This window comes from Petromyzon marinus, chromosome 15 (genome assembly GCF_048934315.1).
Source record: "Petromyzon marinus isolate PM22_M1 ecotype Great Lakes invasive population chromosome 15, UKy_Petmar_22M1.pri1.0, whole genome shotgun sequence".
NCBI lineage: Eukaryota > Metazoa > Chordata > Hyperoartia > Petromyzontiformes > Petromyzontidae > Petromyzon > Petromyzon marinus.
In genome coordinates this window covers 120,739-132,408 of record NC_133681.1, presented here as the reverse complement: position 1 = coordinate 132,408, position 11,670 = coordinate 120,739, and the positions used below count along the sequence as shown (strand labels likewise).

The window sequence follows — 11,670 nt, the reverse complement described above, 5'->3', positions numbered from 1 at the left end:
ATAAAATAATAAATTGATAAAATAAAATAGTGTTATTTTATTTTATCAATTTATTATTTTATTATCAATTTATTATTTTATTCTCATTCTACGTGACTTTACCGAAAGAACCAAAGAAGATGAATCATTGCAGTCACGAAAGCTTTAAATAGAAACACGTGTGTCGGTAGCACCACGTGTGTACACACGCACATGCGTGTGTCGGCAGAACCACGCGTGTACACACGCACATGCGTGTGTCGGCAGCACCACGCGTGTACACACGCACATGCGTGTGTCGGCAGCACCACGCGTGTACACACGCACATGCGTGTGTCGGCAGCACCACGCGTGTACACACGCACATGCGTGTGTCGGCAGCACCACGCGTGTACACACGCACATGCGTGTGTCGGCAGCACCACGCGTGTACACACGCCCAGCGGCGCCACGCGTCACGGGGCGCGGCACCCAGTTCCGTGTGCGTGGAGCTGCTGCGACTACGCCGCGTGGAGTTGCGAGACCTCCAGCCAAACCTAGGTTCGGCTCCCACCCTGGGCTGCGGCAGACTTGGGATAGACTTTCCCTAGGCTGCAGCGGACCTGGATTATATTTTTACCCTGGGCTCCGGAAAACATAAGACTGTTAAACTGCTCAATTACAGCTGGGTTAGACTCCCACCAAGGGTTCCAAGATACATGCGTTATATCTGGGGTTAAACTCTGAACCTTGGTTCTAGGAGATGTGTGTTATATTCCGAGCCTGAGGTCCAGCAGAACTGCCTCTCGACTCCAATCCTAGTCTCAAGCAAGGCCTGAGCTAAACGAACAAACTCCCAACCCCCCGCCCGCACTACGGACGGGGAGAGAGGGCCAGGCTTCAAGTTATGAAACGCACACGGCGGGGACTGCAGAAGTATTAGCAGCAGGAGGAGGAGGTGTGAGCTGAACTCTGTCCCACTGTGCAGGAGGAGGCCTCCTCTCCTGGACCGAGCCGGGACCGATCTGACGACTTCTGCGATGGACTCGTCCGGGGACGGTGAGAGACGCCGCAGCGAGGCCTCGCCGTGGCGGCCATGCCGAGTCACTCCCCAACATCGTCCTGCGCTGCTCCCTCGCCCTCGTTGCCGCCGTCTTTGAACTAAAATCTCTTCCCACAAGGGCCGCGGACAGTGGTTGCTGCTGTTCGGCTGCTCTCTTAACTTTGTAAAATTGAGGATTCTTAGGTTCCCCGATAGGGCCAGGCCCAGACCACAGGGCCCGTGCCACCGTCATTGGAGGCACTTACGGAGAGGTGATTAACGTGGCGATCAGCGCGGTCACAAGCGGGGATTGCCTCGCTGGTTAACGCATCCGTAAGCGCTGCCATTAGCATTCACGTGTTTGAACGGACGACGGGCAATTCCCATATGGATCACCACCACCACCTTATCAATGCCACCCCATAATTCGTCTGGCCCATCTCATCGCACTCCAACCCAATCACCCATAACTCGCTCAATTTCGTCCACCATATCTCACTACCACTTAATTATTAACCTCCCCTACCTCTTCCCCCATCTCATAACGTGACTTTACCGAAAGTACCAAGAATATGAATCCCTGCAGTCACGAAAGCTTTAAATCAAAATGTACTCGCCCCATAATTGATCTCAACCGCCTATTGTCACTTCCACCTGATCAACCAGTATATCTTTTCCCACCTCATCTCACTCTTTCACATAAAAACACCCACCTTATACTTCATCTCACCTGCAAGTAACTCCCACCTCATCACTCATACCACACAATTCATCCCACCCGCCAAATATCATCCACCTCATCTCCCACTGTATCACTCCCACTTTAATCTCACTCATCTCATTCCCACCTCGGTACACCCACTACCATAATTGTTGTCGCCCACATCATCATCCATCGCATCACTCCACATAATTAATCTCACTCATCTCATTCCCACCTCATCAGATCCGATACTATATTTTATCTCACCCACCTCATCGCACTGCCATCTAATCACTTCCATTGCATCATCTCACCTCACTGATCAATCCTCTATCACCACAATAGCTCGTTCATATGACATCACTGAAATCCATTTCAGCATCTCTGTTAATGATGTGTATTCAGTGTGGTTCACTGACTGCTGCTTGTGTGAGTTGTATGCTAATAATCATGTAATACAATGCTTGTTTAGTGTAATGCCCCGCAGGTATGACGTGCGAATGACATGTATCACTGTAGTGATTTATATTGTATGTCATTGTTATGCCATGGAGGTATCACATACTGATAGATAACATGCACGCTATCCTTGGGAGGCCTGTGGTACGGACTGATGGACAGATAATGGACATGCAATGTACCCGTGCCTTGTGGGTGCTGTGTCAACATTGGATGGTGGCTGTATAGGTGGAGTTAATTGATTTTCTACCCTGTGACGAGTGACCTTTGAGACGTGGCACACTCAGGCTTGTAAAGCACACCCTTAATCCCTCCTGCGTGATCACACGTTGCTTCACGGAGATTAGTTCTCAGCTGTGTCGCTGTGGTAGCTTCCCAGAATGAGCCGTCATTAAATAAGAATTGCTAATCTGTGGTCTTGTCGCCATCAGTCATTATCATCGGTGCAGTTTAAGTAGCTCCCTCCTTACATATCTGGATTAATCACCGTGGCTGTCAGATTTAACGAAGGTGTCGGTGGGTGTTTGAGGCCATGAGTGGGAAGATAGGTGAGAGGAGTCGTCTGGGTGAGGAGGCTGAGGACAGTCCAGAAGATTACCGCTCCCCATTTGACTTCAGTGCAGGCGTGAGCATCAAGTACCTGCACTTGGCCCCCACTGATGGGGACTCTCCACCGGGGTCCCCGTCTCTCACCCAGGGTAAAGCTGTTCCCATTGCTTCCCTCAGCCGGGCAGCACCCCATCACTGCTGCATGTCAGCAGTAATGTACCTCTATTCAGCTACAGATAAAAAGCAAATTGTCCAGGACATATTTTGTTGCAGGAAATGTGAATATGTGAATGTAATATTAATTTATGTTTGTGCACTATATGATTTTGTTTCTATCATGCAGTTATTTTTAAGCTGATTCCTATTTAGTAGTTCCTTGCTCTGATTTCTATTTGTATGTTTTTTAGATTTCTATATACCTCATTGCTGTACTTTGTTTCATGTTATTCCTTTTGTCATTTTGGTGACGGGTCACTCTTGAAAATGAGGCTACCTTGGACTCTCTAGTTCTCATTGTTAATAAGAAATCTACTTGAAACCATACATATAGGTTCATGCAGACAAGATACTATTGTGCCTCTGTAGTAGATGGCCATTTGATGTGTACAGGTTTTCTGGGCAGTGACCAACCCAATGCAGACTTCCGGAGTGGCACGACAGGGCAAGCCGGGGCTGGCATGGCCAGGGAAGACCCAACCCTCAGCAGCTCGGCTCTGTCAGATGTGGAAACGGAAGAGCTGCGTGAAGAGCTGGCTAAGGTATGTGCACGCACACTGGCCCGGCAGCCTGCTCTTTTTTTTCTGTTTTTATTCGTGCAGAGACAGTGTCCTCGTAAGACTCGTTTTCGTGGTTCACTCAAAGTCACAATGTTTTATTAGCTGTATAAACAAAAATGTGAAGTGTGTTTGCCAATGACAGTGCTCACAGTTTATGGCAGGTAACGAAAAGACACTCATGGAAATGAATACATATTCTTTGGTTCTTTCAGTAAAATCATGTAGGTAGAAAAAGTATAATAAAAATGAAGTGAATAAAATAAAATAAAAAATGTAATAAAAAATAAATAAAAACCAAAAACCACTAATGTAGACTGCAGCCGGGTTCTTAATCTGAGTGAGTGTACTGGCAGTCTATAATGTAGATTGTAGCCTGGTTATTAAGTTTGGTGAGTGTATTGGCAGTCTGTAATGTAGGCTGTAGCCTGGTTCTTATCCTCGGTGAGTGTACTGGCAGTCTATAATATATTCAGACAATTTCAACCGAGAAGATGTGTACAAACTCAGCTATCATTGGAAAGATGTCATCAACCACTTGGGGTCATGACTTGATTTGAATTCTCTTGTCAAGGGAGCACAGGTCAAGTTATGACTTGATTTGTGTTTTATTTTTACCTTACCCCAGGGCACATATGCCCCGCCCACTTTCGTTCTGACACCAGGACGTTTTGTTGGCACTTCGTGTTCCATGCTTCCACCGTCGGAGCTCTTGTGCCACGCCCACTTTTTTGAAACCTTTAAAAACGGTTGCCTTCGGTGACCTTCCCCCTCTTTCCTCCTGAAACGTGGTTTTTGCTTTTTATTTTTCTAATTTTATTTTATTTTTATTATTTTACCGAAAGAACCAAAGAGTAAGCCTACATTATAGACTGCCAGTATGCTCCCTCATGTTAAGAAGCAGGCTAGTCTACATTATAGACTGCCAGTACGCGCACTCAGTTTAATCACCATTGCTACAGTCTACATTAGACTGCCAGTACACTCACCAAACTTAATAACCAGGCTACATTATCGACTGCCAGTACACTCACTCAGATTAAGAACCAGGCTACAGTCTACATTAGTGGTTTTAGCTTATTTTATTACTTTGTAAAAAATATATATTTTTTATTTTTATTCACTTCATTTTTATTATTATTCTATCTACGTGACTTTACAGAGAATCGAAGAATATGAATTCTTGCAGTCACGAAAGTTTTAAGTCAAAATGGAAAGGAATATCTTGTGATTTATAGGGGTGCGAGCTCGTGCATTGTGTGTGTGTGCACATGCACAGGTGGAGGAGGAGATAGCCACATTGAAGCAGGTTCTTGCAGCGAAGGAGCATCACCTGGCTGAGATCAAGCAAAAGCTGGGGATCGGAACCATCACGGAACTGAAGGCAAACCTGAGCAAGGGGTGGCAAGACGTGACATCTTCATCTGCGTATGTGCTTATTACTTTGGATGCTGTCGCACAGGATACAGGCTGAGGTTTTTGGGGTCTGCGTGGTCCTGCATGTGCGTTACTGTACTATCCCAGCTGCGCATTCACTCGTGGATTGGCACTAGATAGTGGATGTGTATTGTGTTTTTCTGGATGAAAAACTTTTTGTATGCGCTACATAAACTTAGTCCATGCTATCTGATAGTTTTAGTGCGATTTAATTATGGTTAAATTGACAATTTTCATTAATAATGATCGTTGTGATGCTTGTTTCCCTGAGCCTCAGAGTTTGAACACTTTTTTAGGAGGGTCCTGTCAAGTTGTCGCAGTTGGGGGAAATGTTACTGCTGTGTGCAATCCCAATTAAGTAATTTGCAGATAATTTTCAGCCTTGGGATCTGTGGCCAATTCCAGTTACATTGAATGTGTTTCGCTATGGGAGTAAACCGGAGCAGCTGGAAGAAACTGGTGCACAACAGGCGCGAACATACAAATTTAACGCAGAAAGTTGCCTGAAGTGGTCCCAGGAACTTCTTGCTGCAAGGCACAAGCGTTACTACAACTCCACTATCATGACTCATTAATACCTGCCTTTACAAGAGAAACGCGTCGGCTGATGTGTTGGACTGTGGCCGTCCCTCGTAAACTCGTGCCTTCCATGCAGTTACAAGAAAACCTCGGAGACGCTGGTGCACGCTGGCCAGAAGACGACGGCAGCCATCTCTTCCGTGGGCTCGGTGCTGAGCCGCACGTTGGGCGACGTCAAGTGAGCGATTCGTTCCTTTCAACACATAAACACTCGTTTATGGAGTTGGCCAAACATCCTAATATAGAATCACAGAGCCTGGACAATTGTTGGTGCCGGTTACTATGGCCTTCCCGCTTGTCTGGGTTCCCTGCACCTCCATATGAAAACTGCACATTATAAATCCTAAGTGTTGTAGAAATGCACTTTTCATGGTTGGCGCGATTTTAAAATATAGCATCACTCCAATTAACTTTACACCGTTACAGCAAGTGGCTGTCATGGCATCTATGTTCTGGAGTTCACTGCAGGGTCCGTTTTATGAGATGTCATCTCTAAGTGTTTGTGCATTTCTTTATCAGAATGGAACTGAATTAATTTGAGTGCAGTGGTAGTAATAATAATAAGAATGATGATAGGAGCTGCATGCCTGTGAATTACGGGCCAGGTGGCCCAGCGGTAGAGCGAGCGGCTCGCAATCTGAAGGTTACGAAGCCAATTCCTGATTGGGGGTGTTTACTCAGCCCATTATTCCTGTGTGGCCAATAAAAAAAGTGTCATCAGTAGTCCTATGGATAGGCTCACCCCTGTCATAGAAATATGGAGTTTCCATCACTGGAGGCTGTAAACAGATGTGCACTGCCTCGATGCTGTTTTGAGCAAGAAGTCCAAGTTCCTTTCAACTTTACACTGCACCTCCGTTGAGCACGGTTGGCTATGTACAGTGCGAAAGAAGTTAGATATACATACACTATTATAACCAGCACAGCAGAGTAATAATAAACTATTTCAATATTTCCTGTAATTAACAATCGTTAAGTAATTATTAGTGGCAAAAATTCCAGGGTACCATGATTTGTGACAAAAGCTTCTTCAACAGCGAAAACTGATCACGAGCTGTGAATCAGGTGGCCTGGTCCAGCAGTCGCCCCATCCACCCTGTGTTGCAGGCTGCTGTTGTCCCTTTGGTGCCTCCGTGATGGAAGCAGTATTACGAAGGTGCTACAGCATTGTGTTCTCATCAGTGATTCACTGCACCTTGCGTTTACAATTTTTATTGGCCAGAGTAGCATTTGAACTGCATATTATTATCTTACTTCTGCCAGAGTTGGAATTATGTTGTCATATCTGGGGTGCAACACCCAGTTCCTACTTCACTACGCTTGATCGAATCTGAGCGTAAAGCAGTCAAGAGTGATGATCCAGCACTTACCGATTCACTCCAGTTAGGTGCCTCCTTATCATTCTTCTATCTCTACGACCATGTTTGCTGTTCCTCTGAACGTTACTCCTTGATTCCTTTACCCACGTTAAGGACTCAGTCTACCAGACACTGGTCATTTTGTCTCATCCACCACACACCATGTATGTAGGTCACAAGACTTGTATTTTTGTTCCTTCTCTCACACTGCTCAACTTTTAATTCCCTCCCATCATCTGTTGTTCCGAGCTGCATGTAAGTATGTTGAACTTATTTCACACCGTATGTAGCCAAGTATGCTCACTGGAGGTGCGGGGAAGTACATCAAACTGAACACAAAGATAATATAGGTTTTTTGGGTTAGATCGCATAAATCTAAATGTGTCGTGAAACCCCCAACCACTATACACATCCAATTAGTAAGGTTTGTCATGTAAAAAAACATGCCAATTCGTTACTAGTGTAATGAAGCTCTCAGAGACACCGTCTTGTTCATTTATTTATGAATAAAGTCCGCCGACTCACTGATATTTTAACGGATAACCACAGGTTGACTATATACAGCTGGATTACTTCTGTGACTCTACGCGACACTCCGCATGTAGTTGGCTGACTACATAGGAGCGGACGTGTAGCAGTCACGGAGACAATATGTAACTCTAGCCTTCCAAGACTATAAGGTGCCCCGATCCAAGATGATGAAGATGACCCGCTCCAAGATGACGATGGCGATGACGGTTTCTTTATTCCCCCACAGCAGCCCAGAGCCCTGCTCCACACTGGCTTTTATCCCCCTCTCGAACCCGGCCACGCCCCTTTTCCCCGAACTATCTCTCACCTCATCTGGCCCTGTCTGTCCCTGTCTCAATTATAATTTACGACCCCTTAGGTCCCATCCTAGCCTTACGTGACCCTGTCTGTTCCCGTCGCGTCAATTATTTTCACTTCTGAGCCTTTCGGATAGCTACAGGCTTAGCGCTGCTTGGAAGCGAATCATCAAATAATACATTGTTTAAGTGCATGCCTATACAGGTAACCAGACATCAACGGGGATTACCTGTGTAGTGACACAAATAGGGTCACTGCACTGTTAGCGCCAGCCACTAATTCGGGAGTGCCGCTGACCGCCGGGAATCTCCATAGGAGGCTTGAGGGACACGTGACCTGGAGCTCCTGAGTTGATACCGCAGGGGGCGTGGCCGAGGGCGGATCGGGGCCAATAAAGGGGGAGCCCCGAGAGGGATCGGGGCTCGTTTGTGGGGATCAACTTGAGAAGTCGTCGCTCTTCGCTCCTCGTTCGCCGTGAAGTCTTAGCTGGGGATCGTGGGTCAGGCAGCGTGTATGCTGACTGGCCCGTTGGTTCAGTTAACTGACACGCACACAGCGAACAGTATAGCCACACCTAGCTATAGAACTCGGAGTGTTTAAGTAGGTTGTTTATTAAACGTGTTGCCTCCAAGTATAGTGTGTGCGCCTTTGTATTTCACACTACACCTGTACGCAGACAATAACAGGTACTGCTATTTTATTGCATGCAAATAATAGGAGGTACAATAAAAATGTGCATGTATAATGTGCATGCATAATGTACGTTGATTAACATATTGTTTTTTTTATTTCATAATTTTGTATTATTTGATCTATCTACGTGGCTGTACCGAAAGACCCAAATAATATGTTGATTACCATATTAATAACCCAACCGGCAATAGATACCCATTGTAATTTATATAAATGTATTAATCCCCCCCCCCCCCTTTAAGGATTAAAACAGGATTTCTCCACAAATATGGCTGTCGCCTGATGAAGCTAGTGGTAATTCCTGGCAAAACGTCGTACTCAGATTGTAAATGTGGATTTGCTCTCCAACACACCGGTGTGCTGTACTAGTAATGAATTGGCATGTTCTGTTTACATGAAAAACCTTACTAATTGGCTGTGTCGGGTAGTGGCGGGTTTAACGACACATTTAAGCGATCTAACTAAAAAAAAACTATTATGGATGATATTGGTCGCGAAAGCCAAGGGGTGAAATTAAACACAAACAGCAGTTTTAAAGAAATTAGCCCTTATATAACCTTACTCAGTTAAACACATGTTAACTTTATTACAACTTTGCTGTTTGTTGCTGTTTACTTAACGTTTTAGGTCTCTGCATATGCTTAGATACGGTGTATATATTGATATATATAAAATAAAATTTATTTTATATTTTATTGTTTTATATTTTTATTATTTTATTGTTTCCCTTCTACGTGACTTTACCGAAAGAACCAATAATACGAATCCCTGCAGTCACGAAAGCTTTAAATCAAAAATTTATATTGGTATGATGGTAATGGTCTTGGTTTCTCCAGGAACTCTCCTACTTTCAAATCTTTCGAGGAACGAGTGGGAAGCACCGTGACCGGCTTGAAGGTGAGCCCACGTGATGCGGCCACGTGCACATTGTTTCACGAGAGTCGCATTTGTTTGCTCTGTCAGTACGAGATGCACAGCACAACAATGTCATGGCTTAGTGTCGTTGTACTGTATGCTGCGTGCGCACACAGACCCGTGTTTCCACGCGCCGATCCGGAAGTTTTGAAGAAGTTCTGAGCTCCACGGCAAGTGCCAGTGCCAAGCCTGACCCTGAAGAGAAAGTCCCACTGTGAGACGTGCATGGCTGTACAAAAACAAAGCTCGCGCTTATCCGCATACGTACGCAAATACTTGCTCAACGTGACACACACCTACGCTTGTACTCCAACATACACGAGTATGGTACACGTGCATATGCCCACTTACATGCCTGCATGGAAATCGCAAGTGCCAAAGTTGGTGTGGATAAACGAGTGCCACCGTGAGAATACCCCACAGATGCGCACACACATTCACTCCTGCTGCCAGGCACACTTGGTGACAAACAGATGGGAGTCCAGGCAAATGGTCTCCACGCATCAGCGTGAGACATGGCTCGTGTGTTCAAGTGGTGCCTGTAGCCGCCCGTGCCTTACCGCAACTCGCGTGAGCTCTTTTGCTGTGTCAAATGTGCCATGTGGCTGCCATCACTTGCAAAACAGTGGCAGAGTATGAGATCGTGATGTGCATGCACCAGTATAGCTGCCATATTGCTGTGTAGAATATGCCACGTGCTTATTTTCAAAGTACCTTTCATAAATTGCCATATGAGCTACATAAGACAGTTATTTTCTTCAAATACATGCACATTGAAATGAATACCCATCGCAAATGCCTGTTACTGTAGTATGTTGTATTAACCCTTGATAACCCCATGTGCATGAAGCTTAAGAGGAAAATGTCTTAAGTATTTTCGTTTCTGAACAGGTTTCCAATTGATTAAAAACTTTCTGGCTTGCTTGAAAACTAAAAGCGATTAACTTTTTGCTATTTGCAGCTTTACATTAGAATATTGGTGTGTGCACCAGCTCGCTTGCCAGCTCCAGCTCTGAAGCCATTGAGACTAAAGATGCTGTTTTACATTTCAACACTGGCGACGCTTTTACTGTGTCGTGGGTTTTATCAATACGAGGATGGTTGGAGGCGACGAAGTTTAAAATATTCCTGATAAATTTCTGGGGCTGGTTGCATAAAATATCTGATGTTATTTTCTTTACACTCATACCTCTTTCGTTGCCAAATTAAAGGAAACATCTAAGCAAGTGTTTCTATGTGACCAGCCCCATTTTCCAGACTTCCAAAGTACGTTATGTAACGCAGGTGCGGCTGTCCAGTAGGTTCCGCAGTTGATACTGCACAACCTGTTTGTGTCTTGCATCTCATAAGCGCGGCCTGTGTGAATGGGCTGTGTGGAAGCTCTGCTCTTACTCCCCACTGTGTGTTGCGACGTGTGTGCGTCGCCAGTTTGTACTTGGGTGCATTTAGCGACCATTTTATTAGCACTGTGGGAGGTAAACCCCTTTTTATCTAAGAACGTACATCCGTGTCAAGTTAATGTGGTGAGGAGTAGGGCACTACAGAGTGTGAACTCGGTGCCTTATTCGGTTTCGATATTTGCCAAAGGCCAGGGCGACCCCATTGGAGTCTGTGGTTCGACGAGCGAGTGGCCGGCGTTGTGCAGATTGTGCCTTAGCTATGCTGTACAGGTTGTTGTATTGTGGCCCGTGTCACGCCATCTCCACAGTCTTCACGTGTTGTCTTCCCATCGCTGGGCTTCACTTAAGAAAATGTTATGCGGTTGGGAAGCAACAAAGAGCATTAGAGTATGAAATAAATATTGAGCTTAAAACTGTCTGCGCGTGGCTTTTCGTCTCAAAACCTTTATTCTGCACGTGCAGAGCTTTAAACGTGAATGTGTTGTGATGTACTGTTTTGTCCACTGCACCACCGTGCAGGACCGACTTGGTCTCTGGAGGTGATGGGGGTTGAGATGCCACCTGGCTCGGGGTATCCCCTGACAGTACCGTGCTAGCCCAGCAGGGGGAAAAGCTCACAGGTCACGGGTACACTTCTGGAGACGGACGAACTCGCCTTTCATAAGGTCGAGAAAATAATGAATGGCATCCTGGTGTCTGACTCTGCTCTTAAAATTGTCCGTCCTATCTCCATACTTCCTACCCTTGACATTGACATCCCTCAGCTTGTCCCAATGAACAACAACAATGTTTAACCTCAGGGTTTTCCATCCTATATCCTCTGCACACTAACCTAATATGCCACTGTCCACTCGCTCTGCCTCTTACTAGATGGCAGTCTCAATTTCATCTGAGACCATTTCTTTAGCTCAATGATGCTGCTGATGTCGCTCCCATCCTGAAAAAGGACCAATTTTGGACCCCAAATATCACAGAA

General features: G+C 45.5%; 1 protein-coding gene across 2 annotated transcripts; it reads left to right on the top strand.

The window, feature by feature from the left end:
* Positions 1 to 207: 207 nt before the first annotated feature.
* Positions 208 to 11,110, top strand: LOC116942525 (tumor protein D52-like). Of its 2 annotated transcripts, XM_032954533.2 has the most exons (7): positions 208 to 519; positions 947 to 1,017; positions 3,321 to 3,469; positions 4,764 to 4,912; positions 5,577 to 5,678; positions 9,216 to 9,276; positions 9,411 to 11,110. In XM_032954533.2, exons 1-7 carry the CDS (start codon positions 269 to 271, stop codon positions 9,510 to 9,512), a joined length of 885 nt encoding a protein of 294 aa, XP_032810424.2. In that variant the 5' UTR covers positions 208 to 268; the 3' UTR covers positions 9,513 to 11,110. The 2 variants fall into 2 exon arrangements, with proteins under 2 accessions (XP_032810424.2, XP_032810427.1); XM_032954536.2 differs by lacking the exon at positions 208 to 519 and having other exon boundaries at positions 526 to 1,017.
* Positions 11,111 to 11,670: the final 560 nt, after the last annotated feature.